Raw genomic sequence first — 19,819 nt, forward strand, 5'->3', positions numbered from 1 at the left:
TCCTACTATACCTTCTCCAATCCTCTCCTGGAAAGGGCAAGATCTATCTAGTTCCTTAGATATTGCTAATGCTTTGGGCAATACCTTTGCTGAAATATCAGCGGCATCAGCATATTCTTCGTCATTCCAACGAATTAAAAAAACTAGAGAAAAGCATGCCATAAAATCTCAAACCGCACATACTCTTCCATATAACAAACCTCTCCAACACTCTGAACTTCTGCATGCCATTAGAACAGCCCAAAATGGTGCGGCCGGGCCAGATGGGATTTATTATGTCATGCTTCAACATCTCGATGACAAAGCTTTAAGCCTGCTTCTGATTTTTTACAATCGTATATTTTTAGAAAATGTTTTTCCAACTTCTTGGCATCACTCTACTGTTTTGGCATTCCTAAAACCTGGAAAAGATCCAACTAACCCCTATAGCTATAGACCGATCTCTCTCTCAAGCTGTCTGAGCAAAATCCTTGAAAAAATTGTCCACAGAAGACTCGTATGGATCATTGAGTCACAACATCTAATGAGCCATAGCCAATATGGCTTTCGTAAAAATAGGTCATGCTTAGATCTTATGGTCAAGGCTGAATTCGCCATTCGAAATGCCTTTGTTAAACGTGAACATCTTGTAATGGTTTCAATAGATATCGAGAAGGCTTTTGACATTACCTGGCGGCATGGCATACTCAGTGATCTTTACTCTCTTGGTCTGCGAGGCAACGTTCCTATATTTGTCCAGAACTTCCTACGTACTAGATCGTTTCAAGTTCAGTACCAACATGCCCTCTCTAAAACATTTATACAGAAAGAAGGAGTACCACAGGGATCAGTACTGAGTGCCACTTTGTTTGCTCTTAGAATAGATTCCATCACCAATCAGCTTCCAAATACAGTTGAGACCTACCTTTATGCAGATGATCTTTCCATCTCCTGCCATTCCCAAAACATGAGGTCTATTGAACGACAGCTCCAGATATCACTTAATAAAATACAACAGTGGGCCAGCCTCAATGGCTATCGACTATCGCAGCAGAAAACAGTTGCCATCCATTTTTGTAGACAGCGCAAACTTCATCCGGATCCTGAACTTCAAATTTATAATGTCTCCATCCCGGTCACTAATAGCATCAGATTTCTAGGATTAACACTTGATAATAAGTTAAATTTTATAGACCACATAAAAAATGTACGTACTTCCTGTCTAAAAAAGTTAAATATACTCAGAGCTTTATCCTCCCAAACATGGGGCGCAGATCGTACATCTCTGCTTCGGATATATCGGGCATTAATCAGATCCCGTCTTGATTACGGAGCTCCCATCTATGATTCAGCCAGATTGAGTGCATTACGCTGGCTTGATCCAATTCAACACAGTGCCTTGAGACTTTCACTCGGTGCCTTCAGAACATCACCAGAACATAGTCTCTACATTGATGCCCATGAACCCCCACTAACTTTACGTAGGAAGACACTGCTATTGAAGTATGCTGTCAAGATACAAAGCTGTGCCATGCATCCGACTCAGTCATACCTGTTCAATACACCATTAGAAAACCTTTTCAGAAATAAACCAAGCATAGTAAAGCCAGCTGGTCTTCGCCTTCTTGAACTGATGCAAATTTGGAATGTTTCCATCCTTTCCGTACAACAGACAACTTGTACTCAACCACCATGGGTTCCACCTCCTATACCGACCTGTGACACTTACCTCTCTCAATGGGGAAAGAACATTTTACAAACATCAAATATCAAACAACTTCACGAAGCTCACACTCAAAGATACTTTGACTTTTTTACAATTTATACAGACGGCTCTAAATCTAATTCAAACGTCGGAGCGGCTGCAGTGTTTCCAAATACCGTTATTTCAGCATCCTTGCCATCTGAATTCAGTATCTTCTCAGCTGAATTATATGCAATCAAACTAGCTTTACAGAATCTCTCTTCTGACTGTGCTTTAAAATCTGTTATTTATACTGATTCCCTCAGCTCAATTTTGGCTTTATGTAACCCCTTAGATAAAGTACACCCTGTTCTAGATGAAATAAAAAGCATATTACTACAAATTGAAGAACGCAATCAACTGGTCACCTTCTGCTGGATTCCAGCTCATTCTGGCATTTTGGGCAACGAACTGGCTGATAAAGCCGCAAAAAATCCAACTAGCTTCGACTTAACTGGTATCCCTGTTCCGCCATCAGATTATGCATTAATCATTCAGGCTGCATGCCTGTCAAAATGGACAGCAATATGGCACTCTCAAATTAATAATAAACTCTTTCAATTTAAACATGATCCAAAAATTTGGCGCTCCAGTGTCCGCACATCAAGACGAGAAGAGGTAGTCCTTTCAAGGGTAAGAATAGGCCATACTTATCTGACCCACCTTTATTTACTCACAGGGAATGTCCCGCCACAGTGTCCACTTTGTAATATAAATCTGAGTATTAAACACATTCTCATTGACTGCCCTTACTATGAACAACACAGAACTTCAACCCTGCTATCACTGGTTAATTTTCGTAGACCAATAACTTTAGAGAATCTCATTGGAGATGATGCAGATATTTCCGAATTTTTCAACTTCATAAAGCAAACAGGACTTTTTAATCAATTCTGAATTTATGAAACCTTTTCATCTCTTTTATAATAAATGAATAGGCGCATTATGGCCAAAGTAGCCTATGCGCCATCAAACCTCCATATCAACAACAACAACAACTATCCAGCACAGTGCCCTTCCAGTTTCTCTAGGGGCTTTCAGAACCTCCCCAGTCCAGAGCCTTTACATTGCAGCCCACGAACCTCCCTTACATCTTCGGAGGAAAACATTGCTTTTAATATATGCCGCAAAAATCCGCAGTCTTCCCTATCACCCGAATTGGAGATGCCTATACAATACCGAATGGGACTCATTTTACAACAGTAAACCAAATGAAAACAGACCTGCTTCACTTAGACTTAGAGAACTAACTCAAACGTGCAATATTGAAATAGGCAATATATATCAATATATATAATACGAAATTAGAAGTTGAGTAATATGACCTAGAGCCAAGTTAATAGCATAAAGCTCAGCAGTGAAGATATTCACTGCTGAGCCTGATCCACCGTGGACAAATATCCCTGCAATTTACGATGACTATTTCCAACAGTGGGAAAAGAACACCTTGTGTCCCTTCAATATCGCACAGTTACATGAAGCTCACTCTGCTTCTAATTCACAGGCCTGTAAGATCTATACAGACGGATCAAAAACTGAGACTCAAGTAGGCGCTGCGGCAGTCTTTCCATCTTTCACCACTTCTGTCTCATTACTTGTAGAATGCAATATCTTCACTGCTGAGCTTTATGCTATTAACTTGGCTCTAGGTCATATTACTCAACTTCTAATTTCGTCTGCCATAATATACACTGACTCGCTCAGTGCTGTCTCTGCCATAAATAGTAATACCAACTCCTCTCACCCTGTAATATAACAAATCCATTCTAAATTACTTGTATGTAATGAGTCAAACCAAACTGTAACATTCTGTTGGATTCCAGGTCATTCTGGGATAGCAGGAAATGAAAGAGCAGATCTTGCAGCCAAACAACCAGATACTACTCTTTTGCAGACTTTTCGAACCCCATATTCTGATTATAAACATAATATCCGTAAAGCATGTTACAATAGCTGGTCACTAATCTGGAGAATTTATCCAGGAAACAAATTATATCAAATAAAACCAGAACCAAAGCTGTAGCCCTCCAGCTTCCAGAAAAGCAGACGAGAAGAAACAATTTTAGGAAGGCTCAGGATTGGGCATACTCATCTCACTCACCTGTATCTATTAACTAATGACAGCGCTCCACAATGTACATCATGTCAAGTACAACTGACCATTCGCCATTTTTTAGTGGACTGTCCCCACTTTCAGAACATACGCTTAGATACTTTTAAATCAATTGCTAAAACACAGTCATCAATAAATTTATTGCAGATTCTGGGAGATGATCCTAATAAAAAAGAACTATTTACTTTCCTAAACCGGATAAAAATATATCATAAAATATAGTTATTATTTCAAATTCACCATTAGAAGACACAATATGGCCCAAGTAGCCTATGTGTCGTTAAAACCCAACAACAACGACAACTACAAGACCAATACCAATCAATCAACCATACCCTTGATAGGAGCAATATGGTAGCCCTAGTAGCCCTTGCACCAGAAATAACAATACTAATACCAATATTTTCCTACCTCTAACAGCGTGGTATTATAATGGGTATCGGCAAGATGCCTGAAACATTACCTTAAATGTATATTGGTTTGGGTTATAAGCTTAATAAACTGTATTATTAATTTGACGTGTATAAGAGTGGTTATTAAATATTGTAATTAATCTTGAAAGCTATCTACATTTCTCACTTAAGGCCTCTCATAAGGCTCAGTACTCAGTGCAATTCTATTTTCACTCCGGTTTAAGAACACAACGCAAGGCAATCCGTTGGAATTTGAATGTACTAGGAAATCCTATCTCTTGTCAGTCACTGGGTATTAGCGATATTGAAACACAGCTCAGCTAGCTATAGGCGAAATTAGATTCTGGACCTCACATAGAAGGGTTACCGCTTGGCTGAACAGAAAATTTCCATTATTCATTTCTGCTCACAACTTGAACTAAACCATACTTTTGAACTGAGGATCAATACTTATCTGACGCCATTCTTAACACCGGCCGGGTTTCAGGCCTGATTTTAGAAAATTGATCGATCTAGCTGGCATTACTCATTTTCGGAAACTGAGCCTAAAGATGAGAAATAATTTGTAAATTTCTGCAATACTGATAACCAAATTTATATGTTATTTAAAAATTATGTATTTATGTCAAGCTGTTTTAAATATGCTTCTACAATGCAACATATGAAATTGTAATCGAGTGTTAAAATTCAAAGTGGGGTACAAAACGTACAAAACGATACTAAAAATTCAAACTTACACGACGAAAACCAACGATTTAATAAAGACAGCGAGAGCGAGAACAAAGTAACTTGCTGGTAAGTTTGTTGATTTTTATCCTTGATAACATTATGCTCACAATTCGAGGGAAAAAAATTCTTTTTATCCTTCAATTCTATGTAATTTATTACATTTTTTTCTTTTTTTTTTTACTACAGCTGTCAACTAACGTTGAAATAATTTCTTCCGTAATCTTCCTAATATATCGGATGAGGTCAAGCAGCAGTTAGAAATTAATTATTTCGAGATGGAGTGTCGTAGGCAAGAAAAATCTAAATACTGTGAGTATCGGTTTTTTACCAAAATTATTTATAATTCTCTTTGTCATATGATTTTTACTGAACCCGTAACATGCATTCCTCTTCCTATTTGTATGTCCTTTAAATTAGCAGTTTCCAAACCAGCAAAACAAATTTACATTGTGATGGCGGGCAAGCAGTTTATGTGAAAGAGTTTAAAAATATTACGTTTCTTTGATTTATTCGGTACTGGAAAGATCTACATTATGCAGTTGGCGTCTAGGACTATGTCTGCATTTCTACAACACCTGGTAGAAATGGCCGTGGTAACGATGGTGACCTCTCCGTTGAATCTAGGGTTAATGTGGATTGAGGGGCTACGTTTTGTACCCCACTTCAATCACATGAAAGCCAAAACGTATTCCACTCTGTGGGTGACCAAACAGGAGTTTGGCCTGGATTGCCAAGCCTTTCCGTAGCCAAGCGGTTTCTGAACTCTATAAAGCGCTCTCAAGTGTTTTCCTTTAAAAGAAATACACTTCTTTTTATAAGATTAAAGTTAGTTTCACTTAAGGTCTTCATAAAGCATATAATAGACTTCATCTTACAAGTAGTAATATTCAACTTTGTTGAATATTAACACAAAAGTTCTCATACATACCTTATACCATTACATAATACTATTGTATTCATTTTGACTTAATACAAGTCCACGTCAGTAGCACAGTTGGTAGAATTGCCGTCTTCCCCATACTGGGTGGAAAAAGGCTATGTTCGGATCCCGTCTATTACGAGAGGAATATTTATGGGGCTTTTTCACAACATGGCTGAGTTACTTGGTCTTAGGCGATGGTAGTATGTTTTTTTTTCTCCCGAAAACTCGGGTTTTTCTTCCAGAAAACGGTAAAGCGACCCCAAAACACATGCAATTTACAAACAATGTACACGGAGCAATATGGTCTTAGTCGCTGATGGTCCTAAAACCCCACAACAACAACAACAACTTAATACAAAAAGCTATTTATTTATTAATTTAAATTATTTGTGCTCTAAATGTGTATTATATATATATATTTATTTTATTTTTTTATTTTTTGAAATTACGTCTGGATTTTATCGATGTTTCCATTGATATATTTTCAGGTATTTTAGAAAAAAGATGTACCGACAATGACACAGAATTTATCTTTCGTCACTTGACTTTTCTACCAATTACTGCTGCAATCACGGTTATAGCAGTAATTGTAGTTCCCTATGTGATGGTTGTTGCAGCTGGTGAACTACCGGCGTTCCTCCCTTATGTCAGGTAAGTTCAGAGATTTTATAATGGATGAAGAGAAAGAAAATATTTTTTCTGTCTCTATTCTAGTCATTCTGTTTATATATACATTCAAAAATTAGGTAAAGAACAATAGATCTCTTGTAAGACCATCATTATAAACGTATTTCAATAATAAAGAAGAACCCAGTTGTGAAATGCTGGTTTAAAAATAAATGGAGAAAGTATTTTCAGAGCCCTTCCACTTCGTGGATTTTACAAATTTTCAAATACTGCTGGTCTTCTATAATTTAATATTGTTGGAAAACATTTATCCCAGCTGCTGGTATTATGCGACAGTTCTTGGCCCCGAGTGCCAAGCGATCTTTCTAGTGCGATTTTCTGGCGTTTTTCGTAGGACGAGTACTAGTGCTTTAATAATCCCTCCATTCCGCGAAACGTTACTGCTTCCCTCGCTGAGCAACGCCACTGCTTCCCTCGCTGAGTAACGTCACTGCTTCACCATGAGGGTTATTGGGCCCCGAGTGCTAAGCGAGTGACTAAAGCTATTCTTCAGTGATTTGAAAGCGATTTTCTTAAAAGAGCGATTGATTGTAGTTGAACGTTATTTTCTAATTTCCAAAGTTATATAATTTTGCTCTTCTAAAGTAAAGAAGTCAGCTTACCCAACAGAAAGGAAAGCCACCATTCTTCTTGTATATAAGACTAATCTACTAACGCACTAACACTAACAACCTTATCGCTTGGTCACTGTTGGCACGGATTAAAAGCCTTCCAGATCATCCGAATCAACCGCTGCATTTCAATCCTGAAGGCCCCGAGTGCCAATCGATAGTGTCCAAGCGATTTTCCAAAGCGATATATAGTGCTCTTTCCCAGTGATTTTGTTATAATTTCTTTCAAGTGCTTTTCTCATACTCATTTCTTTGTAAGTGGTTCTGTACTTAACAGATCCTAAGTAAGAACCCAGAAAGGAAAATTACCTTTCTTTCCCTAGTATATTTATTAATTTTTTGCACTAACAAACTAACCTCTCCAACCGCTTGGCCACTAGGTGGCACCGCTCCCGCCTCCACGTGGCGGGGCTGGAAGTCTGGGAGGAAAAGCGCTCACTCCCAGGGCTAAAAGAAGCAACAATGGACTGTGATACATGTCCACCACTAGAGCGACAGGCTCTTAACATACTGAGACTCGAAGAATGGAAGACGATTCCAATCTGGCAAAAGAATGAAATAAGACTGTAACAAATCAGAACCACCAGCTTTTCTGATTGTACATTCTTTATCGACTCAGCCGCTAAGCAGACTCTCTCCCTTTGTCATCCAGAGATGTCTGGAGAATGCAGCAGGTACACCGAAAATGGTGAAAAGGCTCCAATCAGGAGATCTCTTAATTGAGACCACTCAAGCAAGACATTCAGAATTTTTATTAAAAATGACATCTATAAGCGGAATCCCAATCAAAGTCTCACCACATAACACCTTGAACTCCTCAAAAGGAGTAATAAGTGAGTGGGATTTGTTGAACGTAACTGAAGAGGAGATAGTCGTGGAATTAGCAGAACAGAAAGTAACTCAAGCAAGAAGAATTATGATAAAGAAGGATGACAAACTTGTTCCCACACGTAATATTATACTGACCTTTAGTACACCAAATTTGCCGACCTCAGTTAAAGCAGGCTACCTAAACTGCCGTATCCGCCCATACATTCCAAACCCTTTAAGTTGCTTCAAGTGCCAAAAGTTTGGTCACTCCCAAACAACATGTAGAGGCGAAAATACTTGTCCTAACTGCGGCTCAAAAAACCATTCACAAACAGAGTGCACTGCAAAGGCTCCGGAATGTCCAAATTGCAAGAATGACCATCCAGCATATTCCAAATCATGCGAACTCTGGAAAATTGAAAAAAGAATACAAAAGTACAAGACTGAGAATAAGGTCACATATCAAGAAGCAAGAAAGCAAATAAAGTCAACTATCCCAAAAACCACGTACGCTGCCATTACACTAAAATGCCAAGCTGTTTCAACCCAAACTGATGTATCAATTCCGCCCAATACATCCATTGCAGAATGGGCACGATCTGTGCTATCAACATCTCAACCTACCAGCAAACCCGTTGTAGTTGATGAAATAAGCAATACCCCTATCACAGTTCCGCCTAAAATAAAATCATGTGATAAAATGTCAAATAAATCACGAAGGCAACAAGCCACTGAATTACAAAAGACAAACTCAAATAGAATGGACTCTGAAAATATAACTACACACGATGAAACAGTCCTTGATCTTCATGCAGAAGATGATATGGAGACTGGATTTTCATCAGGTCAAACTGATGACGTAGAAGAGGGTACAGATTCCGGACGTCCCAATTTTCCTAGAAAAGATAAAATGAAATACGACCGTCAAAAGCAACCCACTCACAAGAAACAGACAGACTCGCATTCTCTCCTCAAACCCCGATAATGCAGAACATTGTTCAATGGAATTGTAGAGGTTTACGCAGCAATACCGATGACATCTATGATTTAATCTCCCGATATGGTCCTGTAGCCGTTTGCATACAAGAGACTAACCTAACTCCACAAGTCACTCCATCAATCAGAAATTTTACATTTTACAGAAAAGATAAAAAATCCTCATTATCCGCACATGGAGGCGTCGCGATTCTAGTTGACTGTAAAATACATCTAGAAACATTCCGCTTCAAACCCACTTAGAAGCCATTGCCGTACGTGTATCAGTTGGGCAAATTCTAACTCTAGTATGGCCCCGGGTGCCAAGCGTTCCGTGGCCAAGCGATTTCAGTGCGTTTATACAAGTGAACTAGCTAAAGAGCTTTTGCCAATACATATTCTGTTTATTTCTGAATAGCGTTTCCTTCATTTCATTTTATATTTCAGTAGCTCTTTCGCTCTACAAGTAGTAGACAAAGGCCCAGAAAGGAAAGACACCTTTCTGTTTCTTTTTCCTTTAGTACTAACTCAACTAACAGCCGCTTGGTCACCTCGTGGCACTGCTCCTGCCTCCCCGTGGCGGGGCCGGTAACCTGGGAGGTAAAGAAAAACCCCCAGGGCCAAAAGGAGCTAACATGGATAAAAATACTTATCCACCACTAGAGCCTTCGAGCTCCAGGACCGAAAATTACAATGACCGTGACACAAATCTCGATTTAGGTAATAACACCAAAAGACTGAAAACTGACAGGATGGAGCAACCCTGCCCATCGTTTCTCATTTTCCACTCCCTCTCTAGTCAACCTATGAGTAAACTGTCTCCCTTTGTGATTCAAAAACATCTGGAAGGTATTGCAGGATCTCCTAAGACTGTCAAGAGACTGCAATCAGGAGACCTATTAGTGGAAACTACTAACCACAGACACTCGGAGAAACTTTTACAACTTAGTAATTTTGCTGGTATTCCAGTAAAAATATCTCCCCACGCAACCCTAAATTCATCGAAGGGTGTGATATCCAGTTGGGATCTTCTAAATGTCAGCGAGGAAGAAATAACCCAAGAGCTGCAGGGACAAAATGTCATTGAAGCAAAGCGCATAATGACTAAAAAAGACAATCAACTTACACCTACCAGAAACATTATTCTCACGTTTAATACCCCTGACTTACCCACCTCTGTAAAAGCAGGCTACTTGCTATGCCGCATTCGCCCATATATTCCCAATCCTTTACGATGTTACAAATGCCAAAAGTATGGCCATTCGCAAACTGTGTGCAGAGGAGTTCCAGTCTGCCCCAATTGTGGGTCCTCTGAACACAATCAAAGTGACTGTTCGGCTACAAAAATGACGTGCGCTAACTGCAAAGGTGACCACCCTGCATATTCCAAAACCTGTGAAAAATGGAAAACAGAGAAAAAAATCGTAAAATACAAGGTTGAGAATAAAGTCAGCTACCAAGAAGCAAGAAAACAAGTTACACCTATTATAAACAAAAATTTAACCTATGCCAATGCAGTAAAAAAATATGAAACAGTCTCCACTCAAACAGATGTCACCGTTTCCACTAATAAATCAATTTCTGATTGGGCTAGAACTGTCCTCTCTGAGAAACAACCAAGTGTACGCAAACAACAGCCCAAAGTCTCAGACCAGGCAAATAATACTCCTCTGACAATACCAGCAGCATCTCCTCCTCCAATGAGTACTACTACGTCCGATATTACAAACTCAAATGCAATGAAAAATACCCAGAACACAACCATGGATACAGATAGCACATCTATACAGGAAGAACCAATTTTAGAAATTCACGCTGAAGAAGAAGAAATGGACACTGGTCGGCCAGTTTTCTCCAAAAAAGATAAATCAAAATTAGAACGTCATAAGCCAGTCACCTTCAAAAAGCAGTCGGATACAGCTCCATTAGTTAAACACAAATAATGCCTTGTATTTTGCAATGGAACTGCAGAGGCTTTCGTTGCAATACAGACGATATTCATGATCTGATAAATCGGTATTCGCCAGTTGCTCTTTGTCTCCAAGAAACTTACTTAACTTCACAAATTTCTCCTTCGATAAAGAACTATTGTCTTTATCGAAGAGACCGTAATACAGCAACTGCTGCAAATGGTGGTGTTGCAATTCTGATAAATTCAAAGATCCCAACAAAGCATATCCCACTGCAAACTGAAATAGAAGCTGTTGCTGTTCGTATAACGCTCCATATTTCATTAACACTTGTGTCAATTTACTTGCAGCCAAACCATACATACTGTTTAAAAGAACTTGAAGACCTCATCATACAGATACCTCCACCTTTCTGTATTTTAGGAGACTTTAATGGTCACCACCCACTATGGGGCTCTACTAAATTAGATAGACGAGGTCGACTCATTGAAAGCCTATTAGAAGCACTAAATCTTGCCTTACTGAATACTGGCACGCACACTCACATTCAGCTCCCAACTGGAGATACTTCGGCAATAGATCTTTCCATTTGTTCTCCAGTACTGGTCCCGACCATAGAGTCGTATGTTATAAACGATCCTATGGGCAGTGATCACTTCCCAATCGTATGCAAGGTATTGATAGCACAAGCTCCTTTAACTAAACCCTGCAGGAAATGGAAATTTACAAGAGCAAACTGGGCAAAATTTCAGTCATCAATCTGTTTCGATGAGAAAAAAATCCGTCTCCAGCGTATTGATGATGCGACAGATTACATCACGTCGCATCTCCTAAACGTGGCTAAAGATACAATACCATTATCAAATCCACCGGGCCGTAAACACTATAATTATTGGTGGAACGAGGAGTGCACCAAAGCAAAAAAGGCAAAAAATAAAGCGTGGAATTTGTTTCGGCAATATCCAACCACAGCCAATCTGATAAATTATAAGAAAGAAAGGGCAAAAGCACGTTACATACAGAGGCAAGCCAAAAAAGAATCCTGGACCCGTTTTGCATCAACAATTAACAGAAACACTGACAGCAAATTAATTTGGAAAAAAATTAGACAGCTTTCTGGTAAGTTTCCAACCATACCTTCTCCAGTCCTCTCCTGGAATGGGCGAGAATTATCTAGTCCCTCGGATATAGCTAATGCTCTGGGCGATACTTTTGCTGAGATCTCAGCAACATTAGCTTATACTACATCTTTCCAACGAATTAAAAACAGTCGAGAACAGTATTCTGTTAACTTCCAAACTCCCCTCATTCTACCATATAACAAACCTCTACAATATTCTGAACTATTGCATGCCATTAAAACAGCTCGTAATGGTGCCGCAGGACCAGATGGCATCTATTATATCATGCTGCAACATCTTGATGACAAAGCTTTGCGCCTTCTCCTGGTCTTTTACAACCGTATTTTTTTAGAAAATGTGTATCCAGCTTCTTGGCACCACTCTATTGTTTTGGCTTTCCTGAAGCCTGGAAAAGATCCAACCAATCCCCATAACTATAGACCAATATCTCTGTCCAGCTGCCTCAGCAAAATCCTTGAAAAAATTGTCCACAGTAGACTTGTATGGATAATAGAGTCACAACATCTCATGAGCAATAGTCAGCATGGCTTTCGACAGAACAGATCATGTTTAGATCTCATGATCAAGGCCGAATTTGCCATTCGCAATGCTTTCGTTAAACATGAGCATCTGGTAATGGTTTCTATAGATATACAGAAGGCTTTTGACACCACCTGGCGACATGGCATACTTAGTGATCTTTATTCTCTCGGTCTACGGGGCAATCTTCCCATATTTGTTCAGAACTTTTTATACACTAGATCGTTTCAAGTAAAATACCAAAACGACCTCTCTACAACTTTCATTCAGGAAGAAGGTGTCCCTCAGGGATCTGTACTGAGTGCCACTCTCTTTGCTCTTAGAATCGATTCCATCACTAAACAGCTTCCAAACACAGTTGAATCATATCTTTACGCGGATGACCTTTCCATTTCCTGTCATTCCCAAAGCATGAGATCAATTGAAAGGCAGCTTCAGATATCACTGAATAAAATACAACAATGGGCCAACCTTAACGGCTATCGACTCTCACAACAGAAAACAGTTGCTATCCATTTTTGTCGGCAACGCAAGCTCCATCTGGATCCTGAACTTCAAATTTCCAATGTCTCCATCCCAGTCACTACTAACATCAGATTTCTAGGATTAATCCTTGACAACAAATTAAATTTCTTAGACCATATTAAAAATGTACGTACTTCCTGTTTAAAAAAGTTAAATATACTGAGAACTTTATCCGCCCTAACCTGGGGTGCAGATCGCACCTCCTTACTTCGGTTATACAGGGCATTAATCCGATCCCGTCTCGATTATGGTGCACCTGTCTATGATTCTGCCAGAGCAAGTGCTTTGCGCTGGCTTGATCCAGTTCAGCACAGCGCCTTGAAGACTGCACTTGGGGCTTTCAGAACATCACCAGCACATAGCCTCTACATCGATGCACATGAGCCCCCTTTAACTCTACGTAGGAAAACACTGCTACTGAAGTATGCCGTTAAAATACAAAGTTGTGCCTCGCATCCAATTCAGCGATACTTATTCAATCCACCATTAGAAAACCTCTACAGAATTAAACCTAGCATAGTAAAACCAGCTGGTCTTCGCCTTCTTGAACTGATGCAGGTTTGGAATGTCCCCATACATTCTGTACAAGAAGTAGTAACATGCGCTCAACCACCATGGACGTGTACTCCTCTACCCACCTGTGACACTTACCTTAGCCAGTGGGGAAAAAATGTTCTTCAAGAATCAAATGTGAAACAACTTCATGCAATTCACACTCACAGATATTTTGACTTTTCTCCAATTTATACAGATGGCTCTAAATCTAACTCAAACGTTGGAGCAGCAGCAGTGTTCCTAAATACCACTATTTCAGCATCCCTTCCACCTGAATTCAGCATATTCTCAGCAGAATTATATGCAATTAAACTAGCCTTAGAAAATCTCTGTTCTGACTGCTCATTAAAATTTGTTATTTACACTGACTCCCTCAGCTCAATTATGGCATTATCTAACTCCGCAGATAAAGATCACCCTTTTCTAAATGAAATTAGAAGATTATTACTGCAGATTGAAGAGCGCCACCAACTGATCACCTTCTGCTGGATTCCGGCACATTCTGGAATCTCTGGTAATGAACTGGCCGATAAAGCTGCCAAAAATCCATCTACCTTAAATTTAACCAATATACCTGTTCCAGCATCAGACTATCCACAAATCATTCGTTGTGCATGCCTAACAGAATGGACAGCACTCTGGCACTCTCAAACAAATAACAAACTTTTTCAATTTAAACAGGATCCTAGAATTTGGCGTTCCAGTGTCCGTTCATCAAGACGAGAAGAAGTACTTCTTTCAAGATCAAGAATAGGCCATACACATTTGACTCACCTTCATTTACTCACAGGAGATGATCCACCACAGTGTCCACATTGTTCTCTAAATTTGACTGTGAAACACATTCTCATTGAATGCCCACACTATAATCAAGACAGAAATACAACACTACTATCTTTGGTTAACCTTCGGAAACCAATAACCCTAGAGAATGTCATTGGTGACAATGCAAATATTCCTGAATTTTTTAATTTTCTGAAGAAAATTGGACTTTTTACTCATTTCTGATTTCTCCTTTTCTGACGTGACAAGAATTTCTAATATTTTATTACAATAAAGGAATAGGCGCATTATAGCCAAAGCAGCTTATGCGCCAGAAAACCCCCACAACAACAACAACTAACTCTAGTATCTCTGTACCTTCCACCTAACAAGATGTGCACGTTTAAAGAACTAGAAGACCTTATAAGACAGATACCACCACCTTTTTGTATCTTTGGTGATTTCAACGCGCATCATCCATTGTGGGGATCAGACCACATGGACAGTAGAGGACACTTGATCGAGACGATACTAGACCAACTGAATCTAACATTACTGAACACTGGTGAAAATACTTATACTCACCTTCCCACTGGATCTATGTCAGCAATTTATTTAACACTCTGTGCCCCCATATTATACCCCAGTATAGAATGGACAGTATTAAACGACCCACATAACAGTGATCACTTTCCAATCATATGCAGAATACAAACGCTTCAAGCATCATATCCTGATAATCGCTCAAAATGGAAATTCTCCAGAGCAGACTGGAAAAAGTTTTCAACTCGTCTTTCTTTTGATAGCCAATTGATCAAACTACAATCCATTGATGATGCCATAGAGCATATTACCAGACAAATACTGACCCCTGCCCCTCAACGTGGGCACCTGTACGTGGTGAGGGGACCTCCCAGTGACGCTGCTGGGTTTCCAGATTAGCATCACTGGGATCTAACGCCCATACCTTGGTTTCAGGGTTACATCTTTGAAATCCGGCGTGTGCAGCCGTGCGCCGCGACCCGTGGAAGCGGAAAGGGGGATCCTGGTGGTTGAGGGGCCCAGCTTCAATACACCACTTTGGCCCCTGCTTCGACAAGACGGGTGGTCCCGGACCGGCCCGACTGGGATCAATCGGCTGGTGGTTTTATACTGCTAGGGTCAACTGCGTTCCAATAAGCCTCCCTCCCTATGGTCCTGGGACGGGATAAAGACTTATTGGTAACGTGGGTATGGTGTTCTAAGCGAACTCGGCGTCCCATTCGTGTACGCAGTACCTGCTAGTTCACGAGTGGGCGTCCCCTCGTAGGGCTCCGTGGTGGGTGAGGTACTTAGGCATCAGACATTTTCTCTTTACTCATATGAGTAATTTAAATCCCCTTTCTTCTGGGGCCCCAACAAGGCCCCTACCTAATCGAGAAGATGAAAAAGAAAACACCTCTGCAAAAAGAGCCAGAACTGAGGATACACCAACACCATCAGTGACATCGCTCTTCCTCATTCTCCATTCCATCGGAGAACAGTCAATTGGAAAGATGTCACCCTTCTTTATCCAGAAAGGATTAGAAGGGTTGGCAGGGTCACCAAAATCCGTTAAACGACTGCGTTCTGGCGATCTTTTAGTTGAAGCTTCCAGCACAAAACAAGCTGAAAAATTCTTAAACTCTACATCCATAGGGGGAATACCTATCACCGTAACCCCCCACAAAACTCTGAACTCTTCACGTGGTGTTATATCAGAGTGGGACCTTCTTCATGTTTCTGAAGAAGAGATCTGCTCTGAATTGAAAGACCAAGGAGTGACAGCTGTGAAAAGAATATCGATACGAAAGGATGGGAATCTCGTCCCTACCCGAGTTCTTATCCTCACGTTCAATACCCCAAGGCCTCCAAGTTCCATCAAGGCAGGCTATCTAAACTGCCCAGTGAGGATTTACATCCCAAACCCACTGAGGTGTTTTAGATGCCAAAAATACGGCCACTCACAAACATCTTGTCGTGGTAACCCTGCCTGTGCTCGATGTGGTGTTAAAGACCACGAGAGCAAGGAATGTTCAGCTTCAAAACCGATCTGTATTAATTGCCAAGGAGAGCACCCCGCCTATTCTCGAGCATGCCAGCGGTGGAAGGATGAAAAGGAAATCCAAAAACTGAAAACAGAGCTGAATATCTCCTACCCAGAGGCCAGAAAACGTATCGAACCAATAAATAGCGGGAAACCTTCCTATGCTCAGAAGGTTTCTGCCAAGTGCACTATCGGTACTCAAACTGAGATGACTATACCACCGAAAGAGTCATTCACTCCGATTGCACGCTATTTATTAAATTCACAAAAGCCCACCAAAAAAACACAATCAGTTGCCACTCCTATATCCGTACCTCCTAGTGCTCCACCACTACCAAAACCAAGTGGTAAAAAAGAGCAAAAACGTTCTGAAGAGTCACCCGTAATACCAGAAACAATGGATGTAGAGAACAAGGAGGTACAGGATGAATCAGTCTTGGAACTCTTTGCGGAGGAAGAAATGGACACGGGACATCGTCCATTCTTCCCCAAAAAAGACAAAGCCAAGACTGATAAAAGTAAGCCCTCAGCACCTCGGAAGCCGCCTGATGGACCCACCAAGCCAAAATAATGGCTAAATTCCTACAATGGAATTGTCGTGGATTCCGGCGAAATACTGATGACATCAAGGCCCTCCTGCAAAAGCACGAGCCAGTTTGCTTTTGCTTGCAGGAGACTTATCTAAAGGCAAATGATGATCCCACCCTGCATAACATCACAATCTTTCGTAAGGATAGAATTGCGGATGGTCCTGCTCATGGAGGAGTGGCTATCCTTGTGGGTAATCAGACCCCAGTTCAGCCCTTGCTAATTACAACCAGCATAGAGGCTGTTGCAATTCGCCTTACAGTGGGATTTTTAATAACGGTCTGCTCTATTTATTTGCCACCTGGGACTGACATCTCCCAGGCAGACCTTGATGATCTTCTAACGCAGCTGCCTCCCCCTTTCTTACTTCTCGGGGATTTTAACGGACATAACACCTTGTGGGGTAGTGCTAACATCAACGGAAGGGGACGAGTCATAGAGCGTATGCTCAATGACAATGACCTTTCCCTTCTAAATACTGGAACAAACACCTTCTTCCATATGCCTACCCGTACTTTTTCTGCCATTGATCTCTCTATCTGCTCCCCTTCTCTACTCCCTTCACTCACCTGGGAAGTGGAGGAGAATCCATACGGAAGTGATCACTTCCCTGTGATAACCTTGTTACACAGTGGGAGACCTTGTCTTCCTTTAAGGTTAGGCCCCGGGTGCCAAGCGTTATTGTGATCGAGCGATTCTCTGAGCTATTTACAAAGCGTTTTCTTACTGCGACAGTTCTTGTTAATTTGGAAAGTTTCTCTTACGTTTAAAACTATTTATTGTTAACTTACTCTTACGAATTGTAAGTAAGTTACAGAAAGGAAAACCACCTTTCTTTTTTCTTTCCTTAAACTAACAAACTAACTTACACCGCTTGGTCACTCTAGCGGCACTGCTCCTGCCTCCCCATGGCGGGGCCGGTAACCTTGGCAGAAAAGTCTCTCTGCCAGGGGCTAAAAGGAGCTGACATGGATCTCAAAGATAGTTATCCATCTGTTGAGCCTCGTGCCTCAACCTGTCCAAGGACAGACCAAACTGATTTTGACACCTCCCATCCTAAGAGACAAAGAACAGAAGTTTCCAAAAAGGAATCGCCTCTGTTTCTTATAATACATTCCCAAACAAGTCAACCAATAGGTGCACTTTCTCCATTTCTTATCGAGAAATGTCTCGAGAATGCTGCCGGACCACCTAAAATGGTGAAAAGACTCCGCTCCGGAGATCTACTTATAGAGACCATGAATAGTAGGCACTCTGAAGCCCTACTGAGAATTTCAAAATTTGCTAATATTCCTGTCACAGTAACCCCACATGCCACCCTAAATTCATCCAAAGGAGTGCTCTCTGAGTGGGACTTATTAAATGTTACTGAAGAGGAATTAGTCCAAGAGCTACAAGATCAAAAAGTTATACAGGCAAAGCGAATTAAAATCAAGAAAGATGGCGAACTGGTTCCGACACGCAGTGTTATACTGACGTTTTCAACACCAATCCTTCCAGCTACAGTTAAGGCTGGATATCTGAACTGCCATATCCGACCTTATATCCCTAATCCGCTCAGGTGCTTCAAGTGCCAAAAATTTGGCCATGCTCAAACAGTGTGTAGAGGGGTTTCAGTGTGCCCCAACTGTGGATCCAAGGAACACACTCAGACAGACTGCCCAGCACAAACACCAGTATGTCCAAACTGCAACGGTAGCCATCCAGCTTACTCAAAAGTTTGTGAAACCTGGAAAACAGGAAAGAAGATACAGAAATACAAAATAGAAAACAAAGTGACTTATCAAGAAGCAAGGAAACAAGTTTTGCTCACAGTACCGAAACTCACATATGCAGCTGCAACACAAAAATACAAATCAGAAGGAACACAAACTGAAGTGTCCATACCACCAGCTACATCCATTTCCGGCTGGGCTCGGACTGTTCTAGCGAATCCGCAGGAGTCCCCTAAAGAAAAAGTAAAAGAACAAGCAAATAATACCCCAGTAACCGTACCACCAACTATTGCTCCATTACGTTCAGATACTGAAAGTCTAAGAAATCTTAAACAGCAAAATACTTTAACCGCAGATATGGAAACCGATAACACCACCAACAATGATGAAACAGTCTTAGAAATACATGCTGAGGAAGACATGGATACTGCACGACCCACTTTCCCGAGAAAAGATAAAATAAAACTGGAACGCCATAAACAGATTGGTTCTAAAAAACAGTCAGAAATAATTTCTACCTCAAAAGCTAAATAATGGAACAGTTGATTCAATGGAATTGTAGAGGCCTCCGTAACAACATAGATGACATTCACGACTTGATAAATCAGCATCATCCAGTAGGCATCTGTCTACAAGAAACGAATCTCTCTCCACAAGTGACACTTTCAGTTAAAAACTATACCTTGTTCAGGCAAGACAGGATCTCTGCCCATGGATCACATGGTGGTGTAGCTATATTGATTGACAGTAAAATCCCATCCAGACGTATTCCTGTCCAAAGCACTTTAGAAGTAGTTGCAGTACGCCTCGCTCTTGGCACAACGCTTACTCTCGTATCTATATATATCTCACCAAATCAGAACTGCCCGATAACTGAACTAGATGATCTTATCTTACAACTACCTTCTCCTTTCTGCATATTGGGTGATTTTAATGCGCATCACCAGTTATGGGGATCTTTACATACAGACAACCGGGGACGCACGATAGAGGCTTTTCTTTTAAAGCATAATATCACACTGCTGAACACAGGCTCCGACACCTATGTCCATTTT

At 40.6% G+C, this 19,819-nt stretch overlaps 1 protein-coding gene across 2 annotated transcripts in view; it reads left to right on the forward strand.

Moving 5' to 3' along the window:
- The window catches only part of LOC150077394 (DNA damage-regulated autophagy modulator protein 1-like), a 455,867-nt gene that overhangs the window by 158,593 nt on the left and 277,455 nt on the right, over positions 1-19,819 (forward strand). For both annotated transcript variants that reach the window (XM_090386032.1, XM_090386034.1), the window contains exons 2-3: positions 5,165-5,287; positions 6,389-6,551. In XM_090386032.1, the coding sequence (XP_090242158.1) occupies positions 5,254-5,287; positions 6,389-6,551 (197 nt within the window). In that variant the 5' untranslated portion in view covers positions 5,165-5,253. The remainder of the gene's footprint in view (positions 1-5,164; positions 5,288-6,388; positions 6,552-19,819) is intronic.

The sequence above is a fragment of the Mastigoproctus giganteus genome, chromosome 12 (genome assembly GCF_048544385.1).
Source record: "Mastigoproctus giganteus isolate SK-2022 chromosome 12, ASM4854438v1, whole genome shotgun sequence".
Classification (NCBI taxonomy): domain Eukaryota; kingdom Metazoa; phylum Arthropoda; class Arachnida; order Uropygi; family Thelyphonidae; genus Mastigoproctus; species Mastigoproctus giganteus.